Source organism: Rhipicephalus microplus, chromosome 1 (genome assembly GCF_043290135.1).
Source record: "Rhipicephalus microplus isolate Deutch F79 chromosome 1, USDA_Rmic, whole genome shotgun sequence".
Classification (NCBI taxonomy): Eukaryota; Metazoa; Arthropoda; class Arachnida; order Ixodida; family Ixodidae; genus Rhipicephalus; species Rhipicephalus microplus.
The window spans coordinates 272,417,414-272,438,216 of NC_134700.1; the positions used below are offsets into that span (position 1 = coordinate 272,417,414).

Sequence of the window (20,803 nt, forward strand, 5' to 3'; positions counted from 1 at the left end):
GAACAACCAAGACACTTAAAGACTAAAGAGTTAGAAAACCTATTCAGTCCAAAGTTCTTGGAACGAAAGTCTGAATGATACTCTTCCGAGAATCACTCAAGTTCAGCGTTGTTGTCGTTCCGTTGCCCCCGAAGTTTCTCTTCCAGAAAACCTCGGGTCTTCAATTGGCCGCTCTCCAAGCACGAAACTTCCTCGCCGGTAACACATCGGCTTCCCACACGCAGTTGTTGCCACGCGTCTTCGCTCGCTGGCGGTAGACACACACTCTTGCCTGTAGCACGAGTCTTCACGCCTCAGGTGGAAATCCTCTTCTTCTCCTCCTTTGTCACGAAAGACAAAAGGCTTCGCCCACAAGGCGGAACACCCTACGCACTCTGGCGTGAAATTCCTTCTCCTGCTTTGTCACTGAGGACAAAACCTTCGCCGACACTCTACGCACTCTGGGGCATACTTTCTTCTTCTCCTGATCTCCCATCTCTGCTGCTCGGTTAAATACCTTCCGCGCGAGATTCCAGAAAATTCTCATTATTTCGTCGGCGCGATACGCAGCGAAGGCTGGGGAAAGCGCGAGACGGTTCGAGGGCCGTCCACGACAGATGACGCAACCCTGCATCACCATGCCCCTTTGCTCGGAGAACTTTCCAGGGCTTGCTCGGCCGCCAATGTGAAGAGGTTCGTCGGCGAACCTACGCTTCCGAGGGAAGAGAGACGTGCCTGGGGAGTCTTTGGATGCTTGTTTTCTTTTTTTATCGTTGACCTCGAGGCGTATTTCCGGCGCTTTGTCGCGAGAATTTGGCGGGGCGCCCTTTTTTGAGCGCTCGTTTTGTGACATCCTGCCACTGACGAAGCGCGAAGCAACGGTGTCGTGCACAGCACGCTTCAAGCCCAGGTGACTGTGAGACTGTTATTGCGTGCAGATGTGCGCAAGGCTGGCCAGAGTGAGTGGGCCAGCAACCCTGTAGCCAGCGTTACCATGCGTCACTACAGGCACATGCATAGATGTGTCCTTTCTCTCCCTTCAAACAACAGGCTTTTGTGTTGGCAGTGCCACTTTTCAGTTGCTCCAGAAGCTTTTGAACTGTACTTCATGGAAGTGACACCAGGTGATGCCACTAAAAAAAAATCGTGCTTCGTGTCAGCATATGGAGACTGGTTTAACCACGGAGGAAGAACGGAATTTCCTCCATGGCTTTTCCGAATCCTATTCCGTGGCATCAGTGTCATTCGCTGTTCACTCTTTGTTTTTGGCACCGTACACGCATTCGTGGTTTCCTTGCATTGTTACGTTTGGCCCAGCAATTCGTCTGGGCAGACGCCATCGTGCATAAGCCGGTCTTCTGGGGAGGCTCTCAGCCCCTTCGGCGCCCAGTCTACCAGACGCTGTCGAAGACTTCGGCAATTACCCAGACCATGCGGCAAGCAACTGCGAGTTCCTGACTTTCAAATGCGGACCCTTTCGTCGTCCCTTCGAGCAGCAGCGGTGCCTGGTGACCTCGGTGACTCATCTGGCGAGGGGGAAGCTGTTGTGACCGGCGCCAGAGCTGACGGGGGAGCGGCGCTCCTTTTAATCCTCAATCAAGTAGCCGACTGGCCGGCTGCCAATGCCCGCCAGGCATTGTCCCTGCTAGCCGGAGGATGAGACGTCGTGTCGCCACGACGCCTTAAACCGTTCGAGAGAGGACAAGAATGACAGCATCTTCCTTGGAAGAGACCGTGGCGGCCCCCTCAAATCGCCCCGCTAATTGAGCGAACAGATCGGCGGACCCTTTGATGTATGCTGTCAGGAGCTTGGGACCTCTCGACTAGCGGCACACACACGACGAGGAAGAGCCCACCTTGCAGTGCAGTGATCGCGACTCAATATTGGACGTTCCCGTGGACCGCGCATGCTCGTCCCCCTCACCTGTTGTGTGCGTGTGATTGGTGTTCCAGTCAACGAGGAGAAGCCCGACAGGGCTTAAAACGACGCCGCAGAGTGCTGGACGGCACTCTGAACTACGTAATGGTTCAACCACGACGCTCATGGGTTGTGAAACCCCTAACCTATCTTTTCTGTGAATATGTGTAAATATTGCCACAAACTTGTTTGTTTTTCGTATCCTCTTGTTGTCAGCGTTCATTTTCTCCTTCGACCTGAACAAGTGGTGGCAGCGGTGAGATGCCATCACCAATTTCCTCCTTCGACCTTAACAGCATGCGCATGGAGTGGCCTCCGATGTCATCCAGTTTTGCAATATTTCTTTTCTTTATGCGGACAATCGTGTCATCACTAGTGAGGAGAAGTCAGAACTTTTGAAGCGGACTCATCAGGTACTTTGCTGTTTTGTGCCTGCGCTGTGGGTTCGCTAGACCGCAGACGTGGTGATTATTTCTAGCAACGTGCCGTCGCGTTGCCAGAGCCAGTCTCGGAGGCGGCTACGGATAGATGATGACGGAGCGTTGTATTGTTGGCCTAGGAACGCTCTTTTTGCAGTCTCTACACATAATAGAGTACCTATACGAGTCGTGTGCTAATGTTTGGCAAGATAGCACACACACCAGGGATCGTGACCGCGCCCTTAGAATTAAGGTTCACAGTTTCTGCTCGAACAACTCCGTCGTTTAATGCATGCTGAAGACAGTTGGGGTGTTTATTCTTTGCTTAAGGGGGCGTACTCGTCTTTGGGACCAAAAAGTGACGAAAAAATTTCATTTTTTAAAATTGACATATTTGGTTTCTGCAAGTATATTTATATTTCTCTGGAAATTTTCACACACTAAAAAGTGGTAATTTTTTGTGATGTCGTTCTAACTGTCTAGATTTTCAGTGCTGTTAACATGCAGAACCTGCAAAAAAATGGGGAACCGACTTGGAAGCTTCCTTTTAATTTGCCGGCACCTGTGTTAGAAGCTCTGCTACGAATTTATGAACACCTTTATGAGGATTTCCAAACATGCGTACCATGACTGTTGCTCGTTGAAGAGGATGTGCGTTTTCAGTTTTCCATTTTTCTGTCTGAACAAAGTAAATTTACGACTGTTCAATTTTGAGACCTCAATATATCTGCAGCTAGGGCAGATACAATTTTTTTGCAATGGAAACCTGTATGTGTGTGGAATGCAAGTATGGGAGCAGAATTTAGAGCACAACCTTTTTAAATTAATTACTAATCGAAATCGTAACACAATTCCAACTGCTTTTGAAAATAGATAGCTCATTTTGCTGTAAAAAAACAAGGCCGAAAAACAAACAAACAAACAAAAAAACACTCTTGCATACTTTCAATTTATAGTCATTAGTCTATGTTGGCATATTTTAAATATCACTTTTTATTAAGCACTTTTTTGTCTGTGGTGGCCATAAACAATAGGGGGTGAACTTAAGTTATCTCAGGAACAAGATGAGTTACAGAAAAACTAAATATTTGAAATCAGCAGAAAAAACTGCATAGTCCTGTGCAGTTTGAGCAAGATCACTGAAAAAACAAAATATTGGCCCCGTATCTGCATGATAATCTGCAAATGTTGTCGAAAGACGATAGTCTTGCGTGTGGAGAGAGTGAACAAAGCATTCATTTGATGTTCTGCACAAGAAAATCGGTGAATGGTATTCTGGAAGCGCTGCGTTAGAGTGCCTCGAGTGTGCAGCGGAGGCGAACGAGCGGATCCACACACGTAACACGCGAGACATGAGCGCTATCTGGCAGTTTTCTTAGAAAACGTAGCGTGCAACTCTGAGACAGGCATGCGCGCCCATCTCAGAGGTGATAAGGTGTAGAATGCAAGGTGACGGGTACGTGCTACCACCGTGTCGTCTTAACAAAGTGTTGGAAACACTCGCCTTTTTGTGCAAGCGTTGCAAGGTCAGCGCAGCGTGATAAGCGCTACGGTCCTTAGAATTACTTATGTATGCCTTTTCTAGTAAAAGACGCACATACAGAATATGTACGTGTTGTTATGGTGCCTCAGCTATGCGCAATGATTGCTTTTAATTTGACAATTACACAAGTATGAACGCTCAAGCTTGAGCAACATTGGTGGGTGCTGCGGATGGGGTCGGCTGTTTGGGGCATTGGCTGCTGCCGTTCAGAGTACTCGGTACCGTTAGGGGGGGACAAACAGACAAATGAACAGACAGACAGACCAAAATTTTAGCGTCAAAGGTCCCCATTAAAAATGTCTAAGGCCAGTCTGCCCCCTTAAGCATTCGACAACAGGTCTAACACGCAGGGGATGTTATCGCGCATACCCTCCGAGCAACAGAGATGGGCCGGCTCATTTGATCTCTGCTTCAGCAGCGCTCGTTGGCCCCGCTCACGCACTTTTATCTACGGGTAGAACTTGCGATGCGCGAGGAGAGGGGGAGGAGCTTTTATCAATTTTGGACTTTATATGAAGCATGACAGCAAAAGCTCATCGAGGGTGTTCATATAATTGCTACTGCAATGATAACACAGTTTTTTACCGCTAAATAAATGGTTTGGGTGATCTCTGCCTTCAGTTTGACTTTTGTGTAATTTGTGCTTTTCCCCCCTTGTATTCTTGCGTTGAAACTGCATATAATGAAAATTTGTTTATAACAAATTATTGATGGGATTAGTTAATTTCATTATATCAACATTTAACTGTATTATACAGGGCTTTTGAGAATGTCACATGCATAGTCTTGGCCATTGTGCAGCTTCAGGGGTCTTGGAAGCCATCTATATATGTAGTAACAGCCACCTAATTATAGCTTTTCGTTCAGCGTGGGTTGCACGATAGCGGCAGCATGGCATACCATTATTCTCTCGGTTGTTGAGCCGAAATGCTGGCACTTCAACTGCTTAACGACTGCAATAACCGGACTGCTTAGTACAACACCACCGACCAGCTTTCTTGTTTAATGCAAATGTTGGCACGGACTAATTGCAACCTTTGCAGAAAAAATGGCAAAAACACAACCCCCTCCAAGCACTTTCCTCAGCTGTAAAATTGTACAAAATAGGAAAAATCTGTACATTGCATGTCAGATTGTGGAGAGCTGGCTTATTCTCAAGACAAAGCAAAATATTCCATGAAAAGCAGTCATTACATCCATAATTCATTACAAATGAAGCTACTGGTGATGCTTTGCATGTTTTGTGCAGCAAGCAGTGAGAGGGCTGAGAACATGCTCACGATTCCTTGAGACCCAAACCAACAAAGTCCACTTTAGACACTCACAATGTTCTAAAACCAGCAGTCGCACACAATTTTTAATTTCTTACAAGTGCCGCTCTAAACTAGTGTGTAACAAAGCGGCTGAGCAACCCTCCTGCGCTGTCTTCATACAGGAGTAGCATGCACAACCACACAGTTGAATAAGACTGGACTGGACTTCCTCCATTGTTGCCGTGCGAGACAGACTGATAATGATACTCAACACTATTTGCAGAGTGTCCCTGACTTACTGCAGAACGCACATCATTCGTTGAAGCTCTTTGGTAATGAAGCACATTAGATGGTAGTGCAGAAATCATAAAGCTTTCATGAAGACAGTGGACTGACTGGTTATCCAGAAAGCATTGGCTGCTCCTGAAGTTGTCAAACGATTTGGGGTTAGTGTCCAACTCGTAAATCATTAAAGACTCATTCCAGGGCGCTGAGCCAAGTGGAGTTGGCAACATCCTGCATGCACGCGTGCACGCACTGGATGGCATGGAGCCTGCGACCTAGTGCCCTGCTCTATCACGCCTTGTGCATCATCGCATTCACTCATCTTGCATAATTCTTCTGTTTGACGAGACACTCAATGACAGACCTATAGATTCTGATGCTTAAAGCCCCCTGAAAGGCATTGCATGTGGGGAGCTATTGTCGGCTAGTCCCACAAGGCTAGATACAGCTGCTATGAACAATCTCCTCCTTCTCTTCTGAAAGGGGTACTGACACCTTTTTTTTTTTTTTTCGGAGGCGAGTTTACTCTGCCATACAAATCTTCAGTATACAGAGACACCTCTGAGCAAGTGTGATGCTCAGCAAATGCTGATATGATAATTATTTTGATATTAAAATCAGATTTCTTGCGGCGCACCTATCGACATCGACACTACTTGACGTCAGGCTACAATACTAATGCTGGTGACTTCACGCAGCAGTGTGGTAAGTTGTGATGACGTCAAGCACCAAAACACAAAAATGGCACTTGCGCGTCGCCCTCTTGGTCGTTTCCTTGCACCATGCGGTCACTGTCATCCAGCGTACCTAAGAAGCAAGCTAGCCAAGTCCGGAACATAGCATACGTGCGTGCGAATACAATATTTATGCCTATCAGATGGCAAAGGAATTGTTTGATCTCTGATTTGGCACCATGGCACCAATAATTTGCCGCGTGAATTGGCTTGCACCAGTGAAACGGGGGACAATAGGTGCAAGTTCCATCGATTCCAGTCTGATCCGGCGCCGAGCCAAGCGTGGGTCGACCTCGTGCACCGCGGCTAAGGCAGAGACTGGACGCCAACCAAGGGGAGTTCTCACTGTTTGCTTCGGACGCGTACACGCACAACATGCAGTTGCTGATGGACTTCGCATTGTCACGGAGAACCTGAGCCTTAAAAAGTGCTAGACATATGGTGCGATTTGGTGTCCGATTCAGTGTGCGGCGATTCATGACACATGGGGAGAACGAGCCATCAGCGCTCGGTCCCCACGCACATACGGCACTTTAGTTTGCACACTCGGAAGACATTGTATCGTTTTTATTAAAGACAAAATAAACAACCTCACACAGCCATGCTTCGTTGTCTAATAACATCGCCAACAAAGCTACGCCTTCGTGAGCGACAAACATCGTCGCAGCCCAAATGCTTGGCAAGGTCGCTTCTCAGTGGTATTGCTTGCTCCTTGTTGCCAATTGTTGAGCGCCTCTTTTTCCAACATGATAAAAACTTGTGCACTTACATGACGCTTTTACCAAGCAACTAGGTTTCTCGACGGCCTCGATGTAGAGAGCAAAAGTGGGTACGAAGCGGACTGGTTCGTTGAGACGGTTGCTGCCACTGTTTGTTTACCTGCGAAATGTCCTGCCATCACGGCTCGATATCACATTCGTGGTTCGAAAATCCACATTGCCTTGCAGCAACAGCACACTTCAGGCATCACTTTAATCAATCATAAGTTATTTCACGTCATAAACACTTTATCCGATGTTTTTCATGCCACCAGCAACCGCGATATCTACAAATACCAGGGCGATCGAGGCAGCGAGGAATAAACCTGCGACGGGCGCCCACCGCCATGCTCTCGCGCGGATGCGGCTGTTGCCACGAACAGCCGTACAGAAAATCATATCTGGATTTGCATTATGTGTCCAGCACTGAAGCGATGCCATGCAAACGTTGAGCTCCCCTGCCACGACAGTTGCCACACGTGTGGCGTGCAGCAGACGAAGCAGACAATCGAAGAAGCGATGTGCCGACGAAGACTCATCACGAAAACATGCGCGCTGCTCATACCACGTCGTGACAACAGGGTACAGTAGGAACAGAAACTAGCTTTTAAAAGCATGCTGTAATTAATTTTTTTAGCGCACACTCATGCTTACCGGTACGTTTTCTATGCTCTCGGGTGCTTGGCTTATCGCTTGGCACGAAAAAAGTATAAGTGAAAAATTTCGTGTCGGTGAAAGCATGTGAAAAGCGAGTAACAAGATGCAATGATAATGCTTCTAGTTGCAGTGAGCCACATTTTTATTAAAAGAATTGAGTAAACGCTGCTTGCTTCAGCCTTTGTTCAAGAGCCAGCATGAGTGGAGGACATTTGTGAGCGTCTGCAAACTTGGTAGCATGCCTTGCCACTTCTTGAAACGGCAGCTTTGCGGCCTGCGTGTCGGCAAGAGTGCTCATTAAAACGTATGGTTGCCTAGACAGCTATAACCCCTTGTTGAATCATGTTTGTCTGCCAACTCAGTTTCTGTGAGGATTATAGTTGGACTTATGTAGGGCACATTGCTTTCGATACTTTTCAAACAAGGTGGTAGTAATAGCTTGAGCATGCATACGTATGACATACATACAAATAAAACATTAAGCTGCGAGTGAAAGACTACTCCTGTCCGCTTTATATTATGCTCCTTGTAAGAAATCTAACCTGCTTCTGACTAAAAAACCCCAACTATCTCAATTTGGTGTCTTGATGAAGTGCTTTAATATGTGTTAATGTATATATTTAATAGCACTCAGAGTGCCTAAGAGTTGTTTGTTGCCATGTATTAAACATGCGTATATTTAAGGAGAGCTGGAGCCTCACGTGAGAAGCCATCCATCCGGAAAGGGCTTGATGAAGGCATCACGGCCAGGATAAGAGCAAGGCACTCGGCTACTTCGTTGCTCCTGGCACAGGAGAGGGCAGGTGTGTGGCCTGTGTGCACACGACTTCATAAGGCATGTGCTACATACTGCATTGTGAGCTCAAAGAACAGTAAGAAAAAAGCGTTCACAACACACCAAGCCACATCCTGTCGCTAAGAGGCTGCCCATACCTCCTTTTATCAAGCTATACATAGCGAGAGTGTAAACTCTGTGTCATATAATTAAAAAGGCTAGATGATTCACTAACATACAATCGCTTTATCACCTGGCCATGTAAAGTCTCTTTCACACGTAGGAAAAATCGTGGAGCGTTTGGCATCGCGATGCGGCCGGCGGCGGCATGCGCTAGATGCCGCTGGTGAACAAACAAGATGGTGAAATTTTGTTTTCTAGCGTGTTTCATCAAGCACTTCATTTAGAATGGAATATTTTTTATAAACATGCGAGCGGCCCCAGAGTCTGGCAACGCTGGCACACTTGTGGCATTGAAATTTACCGATTTGCAATGGCTGAAACTTTGACAGAAGGCGGTGGCTCCGCTCTATGCAGCACATTACCTCTCAAATGACAAGGCAAAATGGCGGTTGCCGGTGGTAGGTGGGGTTTATAGCCAGAAGTTCTCAGGCTTATTCTGCATCGAAATATTCTTTTGCAGTCCATTTATCATATGTGTACAGACAAAATAGAGCCTTTACTTTGATTACTGCCAAAGACAGCGAATCCTTGGGTGACCGTGTCGCGGCCTCTTTTAAGAGCTCTGCCACTGCCCCATGTGGCCATGGTTGGCACAAGCTATTTAGACAAAGTAAATGCTCTATCACAGTCTTGCTCCACAAAGCAGAAGCATTGCAGTTCGAAGCAAGGCATGTACTTCTAAGCTGAAGTCAGTGTTTATGAGAACTTCTGGGTATGCCTTTCGGTCAGCAACGTAGTTGCAATAAGCAATGGCCATTCGTGCTAGAGCACGTATGGCAGGAAATTATGATAAGCTGAATCCATGAAGAGATGCTATATACCCATTCATCACCATTAGCTTAATCTTATAAAGTTATGCTGCTTACGCAGTCAATGACCTTTAAAAATTCTTTAACCTAAGGCATGACACTTGGCTGTCATCTCTCACGACTGCTAAAAATTACAGTAACATTAACATGGATTTCGAGTGCCTAACGTCTTCTTTTTCTGAAACACCACCAAACACTATGTTGCTGTACGGTCGGCACGAATTATCATTTTTTTTTTTTCGAAATGTAGCAGAATGTAGCTTGTCTCATCTCTCATTGCAGCTTGGCGCAATGGGCACAGCAATCAGAGGTGAAATTATAGAAAGATGGCTTTTCTGGTGCCAATGCTATTCGCGCTTTTCAGGTTTGGCCAGTGATCAGAGCAACGGAACGTCAGCATTACTGCTGGGAACAGCCAGCCATGAGTGGTGAACGATAAGAATAGCATAGAATAAGGCGTAAGGCATTGCTCTGAGAAAGTACCCAGACCACTCGTACTACAATGCATAAAAGAGACACCTGCAAGAATGAGAGACTGATTGCAAATATTGTTCGAAAAGTTAGCACTGACCATTGACATCTGTGGCAAGCACGTCAGCACCATTCAGGAGTAGCGCCTGAGTTGCATCGATCAGGCCATTGCTTGCGGCAACATGAAGAGCACTGTAAAGTACAACACCAAAAAAAAAAAAAGCCTCAGTCGTGTCACCAACCAGCGCAAAAAAAAAAGTGCAGCTTACTATTGCAAGCAAAATATTGCATGACCTGGAAGCTATGAAGGTGCACTACATGCAATAGGCTTCACAAAATCATGGCAATTTGAACTACACTTGCAACTGACAATGAGAGAGAGAGAGAGAGAATAAGTTGAAACAACGCAATTCCTTTTACGCTAAAATTTCAGGCGACAGAAATGTCTTAGAGGCAATCCCGAAAACCAAAGCTATACAGAAGAAGGTGGTAATAATCAACTACGTGAAACCTCATTTCTGCACCAAGAAAAAAAAAAATTAATGAGGCATACGAGCAGTACTCCACACTTACGTTTTCATGTCATCATTGATCATATTGATGAGCTTCACGAAGTCTGCTTTCCCCAATAGTGTGGCCACTGCTCCCTCTTGTTTCTGGTAGTAAAACAGTAAAACGATTCCGCATATTGAAAGAGCACGGCCACCAATTCCTTTACATCTTTATAATTTGAGGGCATTAACAATAAAAAGAAAGAATTACAGTAAAACCCCATTACAGAGGCGTGATATAATGTATTTACTCGAGTATAACATGCTTTTTTCCTGCTTTTTGCTAACTTAAGTCTACCCTCACATTACAGTAAAATACTTAAATTCAAGTACAGTTAAACCTCATTATAACGAGACGGGCTTTAACGAAATAATGGATATAATGGGCAAATCCTAATTACCCTTGAAAGTTCCCATACAAACCAATGTATTCAAAACCTCGTTTTAACGAGGCAAAATTTGCTGTTATGGGATATAACGAACAAATTTTGTTAGGAAGTAAAATTTTGAGCCGATGTCACGACAGTGCACAACGTGAATTTGAGACGGCGCGCAACGCGAGAACTGTATTTAGCAGTTCAAAACTCCTGCCACGCGCCCTCCAGCAACGCGCGCAAAGCAGACGGCACGCACTGTTTCCGGAGGAGAGGTCGCTGCATGTGCGCCGCTTGGCTACCACCAACAGCGGAGAGCTCTGCGAACGTCTCGCCCTTTTCTTCTGTGTCTTCTTTATATTCTCCCTCTCCCCTTTCTTATGGCGCTAAGGCGCGCTTTCTAATCTTACATACCCCCTTCCCCTTGAGTAACCGGTTCCTAGAGGGCAGCGCAAAAGAGCGCCCCTTCTGCCCCTTCCTCTTCACAGTCAGTTTCTCTGCAAGTGTTGTCGCTCGCCGACGTGAGCCGCGTAGCTTTTTTCGTGTGTGTTTCTTCTCTTTTTCGACCGCTTCCGCCTTATCTTTTATCGTGCTGCGCTCGTGATTCCAGCAACATGAATGCGCCAGGCAGGAAGCGAAAGCACATAACGCTAGATCAGAAGGCGGCTATGATAAGAGCCGTCGAATCGGGGACCAAAAAGGCAACGTGGCAAGAGACTTTGGCGTATCGACGAGCACACTGTCAACCATCTTGAGCAAGCAGGAGTCCATCATCGACGCTGTTGCACGTGGCGTAAAAGGAAGCGCTAAGAGGATGAGGGCACCTGCCTTTGAAGCGGTCGAAAGGGCCGTTTTTAAATGGTTCTTGGACACGCGGGCCGTGAATCTGCCGGTGAGCGGCGCCTTGTTGCAAAGAAAAGCGAGAGACTTTGCCTGCATCATGGGCTATGACAACTTCGTAGCAAGTTTGGGTTGGCTCCAACGCTTCAAGGAGCGCCACGACATTGTCGGGAGAGTGGTCTGCGGCGAATCGCAATCTGTCGACGAAGCAGAGGCTACCAAGTGGGCGAAAGAAAACATCGTGCTGCTGCTAGAAAAATACAGCGCGGAGGATATTTTCAACGCGGACGAAACCGCTCTCTTTTTCAAGATGTTGCCGCACAAGACGTTAGCCCTCAAAGGCGAGCCGTGCCATGGCGGCAAACAAAGTAAGCTGCGGATCACTGCGCTACTTTGTGCAAACATGACCGGCTCTGAGAAGCTGCCAATTTTCGTAATTGGCAAAAGTGCATCCCCTCGCTGCTTTAAGGGGAAGAGGCAGCTCCCAGTCAAGTACATAGCCAATCGCAAAGCCTGGATGACCAGGGAGATTTTTTCAAAATGGCTTTGCGAATGGGACGAGAAGCTGGCAAAGGCAAACCGCAAGGTGTGCCTTGTTTTAGATAACTGCACCGCCCACCATACCGCTGCCGTGCTTCAAAACATCGAGCTGCTGCTCCTTCCCGCCAACTGCACAGCGAAAACACAGCCGCTTGACCAAGGCGTGATTATGTCGCTGAAGGCAGGTTACCGCCAGCGTGTGATAGACAAGCTCCTGCTCAACATGAGGATGAAGCGAGACACCGATGTTGACTTGTACTCTGCGCTCGAAATGCTTCAGGCGGCGTGGATGAGTGTGACGGTGACCACGATCGCAAACTGCTTTCGACATGCCTCATTTGCCGCCGCACCAGACGCCAGCGATGGGCCATCAGACGAGCCCACTGTGCCGGACGGTTTTGCCACATCAAACGAACTCGCTGCATCATGGACGGCACTTCGTGACGCTGGTGTCGTGCCTGACAGCGAGTCGTTTTGCGACTATGTGAGTGCGGACTCGGAAGTGGTGGCAACGGAGCAGCTCCTGGATGACGATATTGTGCGCGCTGTCAGTGATCGTAACGAAACCAGTGACGATGACTCTGTCGACGAACAGCAGACAAACGTGCCGACGGCGTCGGAGGCATTAGACGCGGTGGACGTACTGCGCCGCTACTTCGGCGCTCACGAGGGCGGCAAAGATGGCTTGAACATTGCGGTCGCAGCTGAGAGAGAGCCATCATTCGCATCAAGAAGATGCATCAACGTCCAATTACGGACTTCTTTGCAGCTAAGTCTGCCTGAAATGCAAGCTGTGTATTTTGAAGTGCATTAAAACAGGTGCATGACTTTTTCCTTTTCATTTGGGAATGCGGTTATTTTGTTGCATACCACCGTGCAGCGGGATGCTATTTCGCCCGCTATTTTTTTTGGGTAAGTACAGTGCATAATATTTGCGGTAAATGCCCGCTACGGCTATAACGAAATATTGGTTATAACGAGCAAATAGCTGCGGCCCTCCAATTTCGTTATAACGAGGTTTAACTGTAGTTTAAAAAGAGCACACAAGTCTTTTATTTATTATTTTTTGTTCTTTCTAAAAACCACCCTTCCATCTACAATAGTGATCACACCACAATAGAGTGAATACGCTAACATACAATTGGGTATAAGAGACACCAGTGGATATACATGAAAATAGGGGTTGATCACAGAACGAGAAAATGGCAACCTGCTTACAAGACACCTCATATAAGGGACAATAACTGCTCTTCAGTGCATGTCTGTTATAAAAAGATTCAACTGTACATCATAGTTACATCAAGAGTACAATGTTTTTGCATTGAAATGCAGGTCACAAATGTAGCATGCACGTAAGGCAAATTTCTCTTGAAATGAATGACACAAGTGACTATTATACAGCCAAATTATTATTTACCCCAAGGAAATAATTATTAAGCTCAATAGCAAACAAAGGTAAACATAATTGCCTAAGCTTAGAAATTTTGTTGCAAAATTTTATAAACTAAATGGTACTTGAAAGACACGTTAATATATCCATACAATAAAAAAAGAAAGCAGAAGGCATAAAGGCACTGTCTCATATGAAATGACCAGAAATATCCCCGAGAATAATTTGCACTCCCAGGATTACTTGATGCCACAGGAGTCCTTAAATCCAACAGCAGTTCATTCCTTAATGCGTGATTTCATGTTGTTTATAAAGATCAGGCTTCCGAGATGCATTTTGCAATCTTAGTTCTAAGTAAATAAATGTTTCCCACATGTGCCAATAAGAAAAACCAGCAAACTGAACAGGCTGCAGTTCGTGCAATATGCCATGCATGGTTCCGTTTCTAAGAGATAAAGTGAATTAAATTAAGCTTGGTTGTACACTTTAGTGCTTCAAAAAGATATACACTACTTTTTAGACGTAGAACATAACATAGTTGAAATGCTAGAAAATGTGTAGAAAGTCAAGTGGATATGACATATTGTACACCGAGCTGTGCTTTCCAATGCTCAGACATGCACGATGTCAAGTATTAGTGTAAGAAAAGCAGGAAGAGATCAAAACATTGTATTGAAAGGACTGAAAGAAAAACCCAATTACCTGCAAGCAAGCATGATGAAGAGCACTATTACCCTTGCTGTCTTGCACAAGGATGTCGGCTTTCAGCTCCAATAAGGCCTCTAAAAATCAAACAAAAACTCTATGACATGTACATGAAACAGAGATATGATTATATTTAAAGACATGCTAAATGCTGTCTATATCAAAAGACATGGGCTGAATGCTGTCTACGACTACAATGAAGGCAAATGGCCACCTTAAAATCTCGACACTTCAGCTTTGGAGTAACAAAAGAGGCTAGGCTAACGAAATAACCAAAGAAAAAGGTGGTCTTTTCGTCACCGTCTAGTGGTAGACAATGAATGGCGTGACATCAACCAAGTCAAATCCGTCAAAAAAAATCCCATGCAAAAGGACGCAAACATGGCATGTGAGTACAACATCTGCCTATTTGGAAGATTTTACACTATCTTGCTAATGCCTGTTATACACCATATGGCAACTTGGCCCCACAAGTGGCTTGCAAGGCATACATAAATGAATAGAGCTACCGTATTTTCACTCGCGCAATGAACGCACTCGCATAGTAAATGCACCCCCAACTTCCATCTTCAAAATTTTGATTTTTTTTTATCCCGCATAATAATCCAATCCCCTACATTCATCCGCTGCAGTCCTGCAAATCAACAGCTGGGGCCTCTTTGACCTTTGGATCTTTTTTGTTTTTATTATGCCGACCCCCACCCCTCGACCACTGTCTTTTGTCCTTTTTAATTATCCGTGCACCACTCCAGGGTTCACGAACAGTGCGAGAGTAGGGACATTGCAGTTGACAATCACACAGCGAGCGAAGGTCACAAAACTACCCGCGCCAACCAACGGTCGCTTTCTTCAAATACGAAACTTTAAGGCCCATCCACATGCACGCGATTTTAGAATAACGACAAGATTTGCTTTAGCCATGGCTGTCGCGAAGGGCCATTCGTTGCCATCGCGTCACAGGTTTCTCGAAAACCAGAAAAAATTGCTTGTCCCCCCTCCCTCCCCAAAAGGGCGAGACAATTTTTGCAACATGGTAGCGCCCTCAATTTCTGCTTCAGTTGCAATTAGCTCCTCATACTTGTTATTCAATATGCGCCACAGAATACAATAGCAGCAGCAACCATATTTTATTATCGACGGTATGTTTCGACGCTTTGGTGGTAGCTTGCTACAATGTTGGTTACTTGCTACAATGTCAACGTCGATATCCGTAATATAGTAGCAGTCCCAATTCTCGCTTCGGAAACAATTAGCTCTTTATGCCTGTTATCCCCGCATGTTTCACGGAACACGAGATATAGGCTACCTTTCTACAGTCACTTCTCATGTGGACAGCGAGGCAGCGGCCAAATCTTGTTATCGGTGGTTTGCTTTGACGCTTTAGTGGTAGCTTACTACAATGTTGGTTACTTGCTACAATGTTAACGGCGTTGTTGCCGGCGTCGTGTGCGGTTGCCCCGTGGTTCGCAAAGTGCATCGTAGTGCTCGCTTCTGGGCATTCCTCGAGGTCACAGGAGATACCACTGCTGCAATTAAACGATTGTGAGAAAGAAAAAAAATGCAAAACGCTTTTATAAAGTGTGCGGGAGGTGGGGGGACAGCTAGCAGAAGGTAGCGCTGTCAACCACAGAAATGAGTGAAGTACAACAAAGAAGCTGTTTTTAAACAGTGTACACGTATGTCAGTTGCAAAAGGCTAAGCGACGAAACTTTTTTCTTCGCATTACCATATTTTTTAATCATTCTCAAAAAAATAAAAGCGTTCATTATGCGAGTAAATATGGTACTATGAAAACGACAAATTTTGCTTTTGTAATAGTGGAAAGGCATGAAGGACGCAAACATGGCATGCCCTCTAAGTCATTATGAAAAATTCCGTAATTAAACTCATACAAGAAAATTAGACCAGAAGGTTCCTTCCTGTGTGTGCTCTGTCGAAATTGTAGAGGGGAATGGAAAAAAATATGCAGCGTTCTTGATGAGTCTACATTGGGTGCATCACACTTTGCGAAATACTGGGATACCACAGGCGTTTATATGAGTGGCCATCTTGTAGTGAACAAGTTGACAGAGCGTACAGCCATTATTCCACTACGCTTTACACAACAGCTGGTGTTGCCAAGGTAAGCTGCTTTCTCGTTGCTCTACTGTGCAGCCTGAGGCGAGAAAGAGAGTGCAGCTACCTATGGACTTGCAACTCCCATGGGCAGCAGCCATCATGAGTGGTGTTTGGCCCCGGCAGTCAGCGGCATTGATGTCAGCTCCTTCCTTGACCAGAGTCTGCAGGCACAGTACGCTGTCGTCGCACGCAGCCGCGTGGAGTGCAGTCCTGCAACCCCCATTGCAGAGAGAGGGAATAACGATGTCTAAGAAGTGAGAGACCTACAGTTTATGCTTGCTGGTACTTTGAAAGGGTGCAGTACAGGCTAGCGTAACAACGTTTTCATTGGTTTCTGCCGTCTGGTTTCTTGCACTATCACGTAAACAAGCAACTTCAGGAAAGCAGGAATACAGGTGTCAATGCTTCTTTTAACTATATGCCTGGAATGTCACTTTCTTTTCCACAGAAAATATCCTGCTGAAGCCAATCGCAGGCGCTGTAAGGGAAAGCTTGCCACCGTACAGCTCAGGCACACGACGTGATGCTAGCAGCTGCTCGAAGGCAGCCGCAAGAGCTGTGTGTATTAACAAGAGGACGCCGCACAAGGCCCTGGCCACAGTAACAAAAGGAGGAGACGACAGGCAAGGGAAGAGACGAACATTTGTGGCTAACCTTCCAGGCATTGCCTCAAAGGAGGCACTGACAGACGTATACACAAATAAGGCAATAGGGTCTCGCTTAAGAAGCAAACTTATGGCCATGTTGCCACCTTTTATTTTTTCACGAACAGCAGTGAGAGCCAATGGTCCAGCTCAACTTACAAAGGCAAACTGCATGAGCGTATTCATAGAGTGTGGAGCTATGGAAGCTGAGAGGAAGGACAAAAAAAGTAAGCTGAGAAAGATCTGAAAGATGGCACTCACCTTTGCTTTTTGTCCCGTAATTGCACTAACTTCTTCCCAAAATGATTGAGCAACAATTCTATACAAAACTCGCTCCCATGGAATCTGTCCACAAAAAAGGGGGAAAAAAGGGTTGCGATGAGCTGCCAGCATTTTTGAAACCTATAACACAGTTATGCAATGGGCAATGACAAGCTGATTATTCTGGTGCATATGGCACCTAGCAGTTGTGGCTTTATGAAGTGGTGGCTTTATGACTCTTCAATAAAACAAACAGCAATTTCTGTTGCACATAACATGCACTTGAGGCTAATTTCCTATTCCCGACGTTGACTGGCAGAGGCACGGTAACATTTCATTTGCCAAGAGTTCAATGCTGGCACGCAGCTTCTCCGAGGCCCTACCTTGATGCTGTGTATAGCTAAGGGCTAGAGAAAGTCAATGGTATGAGATGTGCATGAGCTAAATATAGAAGCTACAATACAGTGGAACATCGCTGTTACGTTCCTCGCTGCCGAGCTTTCTCGGCTGTTACATTGTCTTTCATAGGTCCCGGCATAGCTCTAGTAGAATCCCACGCATTGTGTACCCCGCTGTTACGTCGCAACTGTGAGAGCGTTCCTGCATGATGCGTCGCAACCTAGTTCACCGAAGCCGCCCGGGCACCACCATTTCGATTTGACGTTTGACAGTCACGTCCTGGCTTGTTTACGAATCAGGCTGCAAGAAGCCACAGGTGAGTTGGAGAGCTCGCCCCTAAATGGCCATTTGTGAAAAGTGCTATCGCTATAGCGAACTAGAATATGATCTAGTGGCGCGACCGGCAGGCCGCGGCTGCTGTCTCGGCGGTCCAAAATGACACGAATGGCGGCTAGGATTTCTCGCGGCGCCACTGTGCCTTCTCATGCGATATGTGTGAGGCAAGCGCACGCCAGTGGCGTCTACTCTGGATAGCGCTGGAGTCAATCAGTGCGTGTGCGTGAGTATGTGTGTGAGTTTGGGCCGTTGAGCCACCGCCACCTGAAGAAACTTCGTCAAGGGCTGAAAACTCTACCACATATGTCAACAGGCTGACGACGCTGGTTGCGTTGTGCGCTGTGGTGGCACACAACGCAACAGACGCAGGCATTCGGCGGCGCGTTTGCATTGGCATTGCAGTCCCCGCAGCATTACTGAGCTTCCACGAGAAACAATGAATGTTGCATCGTTCTCTGTATGCCGTTGGGATCTTCGGAGTTGTGATGTGTGCTGCTTGTGGTTGTGCTTGTGTTCGTTGGTGAGTGACGAGATTGTGAGCAGCTGCGGTTCCAAGAAGGTGTTGTGTCCACATTTCTGTGTAAACTGTGAATCTGGGCCGCGAGTGCATGTGTTTGAATTTCCGACTGACCAAGGTGCCCAGAAGGCATAGACACGAGTAGATATGGGCTATTCTAAGGGGTAGTGTCAGCCCAACAAAACAGGAAAAAGTAAATATGATGCTTTTCTTTCGTTTAGTGAATTGTGTTACATCTAGTAGTAACATGTTATTCAGTGTCACTTTTATCCCATGCGCAAGTTTTGAAGTATGTGTTAAGGCCAATATTATAAACGGGAAGCATATTGCTGTCGCTTTCTTGTCACTTGCAAATGTTCGAAATAGTTTTTAGCCCGAGTGATATAGACGAGAGGGCCACCGACGGCCAGAGGGAGGTCCCATAGTGCACACGAGACTCGCTTTTTTATTCCCCAAGTCCGTGGGCGCGCTACTCAACCAGTGTTCTTGCAGGACGCGTACCGCACTCTTGTGGGCCGCGTAAGAGAGCGATGCTGATGAGCGTCTCTTGCAGGCCGAATTATTGCATTTTCAATTTTAATAAGCCAATCTACTGCACGTGTGCCATTGCACTCTGCTGCATAAGGACCATGGTGGAGTCAATATCTCATGAGATATCCAGCACCAACAAACATGTAGCTTCTGACATGTTGAAGCGGACCACGGATTGTCATTGTTTTGCCCTGGGTTGCCGCAGCGGTAACCGGGGTGCTCTGAAGGCGCCGTTTGGATCTCCCATGCCAACGCTCTGCTCAGGTTGTGCACGAACTAATTTTGTTATATTACGTCTGCTTGAACCAGGGAACAAACGTGCGTTCCAAGTAACCACAGCTGCAGCTTTGCCGGAGCCCGCGACGGCATCCGCGTGAAAGCTGACCCCGGAGCACAGCCGGTCGCGCCACTAGATCATATTCTAGTTCACTGTAGCTATCACCAACATCAATGTGCTCACAACGGAAGTTTCACTACGAAATGTCGGAAGTATGTGACAGTCCCACCGCCGCACGTTGTGAATCATCTTCAGTCGCTGTTGTGTGCGCTAAGCCTGTTACTGTTGAACTTGTCAACACAATCTTTGTCAAGCCTTAATGGCGTCGTGTAAGCAGAAAATGCTTTTCCTTAAGAAAAAGCAATCGACAAGCAGCCAGCCCAAAACAGGTCGACATTGCCAAAGACCTTGGACTGCCACAGCGGCAAATGCAGCGAAGAGTTGGCAGTGCAGATGGCTGCTTTAAACTTAGGAGAAACCGTTGCAGCCCTGGATTACTTTCGCAGGTACGTCGCACACCAAAGCGACGATGAAAGCAATGGGCCTTTCCAGATTCTTGAGAAACACGTGATGCTTACCAGCGAGTGAAAGAAGCGGCAGTCAACTATCTTAAAATATTTTGTCTTAGGCTCATTTTGTCGAAACAAATTGTATGTAGTTTCAAAGTGCCTGTGCTTTCATTCATTTTCGGAGCTTGCCTCACTCTTGCATTTTCTTGGCTGTTACACTTTTCCTACCCGGTCCGCTCAAAAATGTATGAACGTGGTTCCACTGAGCATGGAAGTGTTCATGCTGACTGCATTGGTACAACATTTTACAAGAGGCAGACAAATAACCTCGCTTGCATTTCCTTGCAAATAGAGAGAGAGAGAGAGAGAGAGAGAGAGAGAGAGAGAGAGAGAGAGAGAGCAAATCCCCGAGACATACATACTTTCATGCTTTAGAGCATTTATTGAAATTAAAACACTTAAGTCTCTCTCCTGAAAGGATAAGCATGTAAACGCACTTATGAGTGAGAACACGTAAAACTAAGTGCGTCTGACAGCTACTACTGCATTGTGCACATAATTTAATGCTACTAATACAATGCTACATATTTGTCAATGACACTTGTCAAGCAACAAATTCTCGCAAGATTACTTATCGCTAAGCCCCAGTGCCTTGAAACAACTAAGTATTATTCAAATGAAATTTATTAGCTTTGCTAAACTGTATTATGGATAGTTTCCTAACTTATCCAGTCTTCTGAGCAGATAATGTCTCTTCAAAATTAAAAAAAAATAAACTGCAGCGAAGTGAGTCCATGAAAACAAACTGTGGGTGCACTGGTGGAGGTCTGCTAACATGTGAGGGTGTGCAATTCCAAGACGCCAAGACAAGGCCATTGTGCAAATGCAATGATTAAAAAAATATACTGCTATGTATAGTCACTGCCGCACTCACAGGAAAACTGGAGTTAATTATGTGAAACTTCTCCAAGCAAGGACACTTCTCTCGCCCTTTTTTTTTTGCTTCTGAACTCAGTTGTTCTAGTAG

The 20,803-nt window shown here is 46.1% G+C and overlaps 1 protein-coding gene across 3 annotated transcripts in view; it reads right to left on the bottom strand.

Annotated features, from left to right (window-relative positions):
- The window catches only part of LOC119188179 (uncharacterized), a 139,919-nt gene that overhangs the window by 15,982 nt on the left and 103,134 nt on the right, over positions 1-20,803 (bottom strand). For 2 of the 3 annotated variants that reach the window (XM_075894645.1, XM_037436101.2), the window contains 6 exons: positions 17,208-17,291; positions 16,367-16,512; positions 14,182-14,261; positions 10,358-10,440; positions 9,885-9,976; positions 8,248-8,358 (listed from right to left, as the gene is read on the bottom strand). In XM_075894645.1, the coding sequence (XP_075750760.1) occupies positions 8,248-8,358; positions 9,885-9,976; positions 10,358-10,440; positions 14,182-14,261; positions 16,367-16,512; positions 17,208-17,291 (596 nt within the window). Of the gene's footprint in view, positions 1-7,658; positions 7,821-8,247; positions 8,359-9,884; positions 9,977-10,357; positions 10,441-14,181; positions 14,262-16,366; positions 16,513-17,207; positions 17,292-20,803 lie in introns of those variants that run through there. The other variant, XM_075894651.1, reaches the window with a different exon arrangement.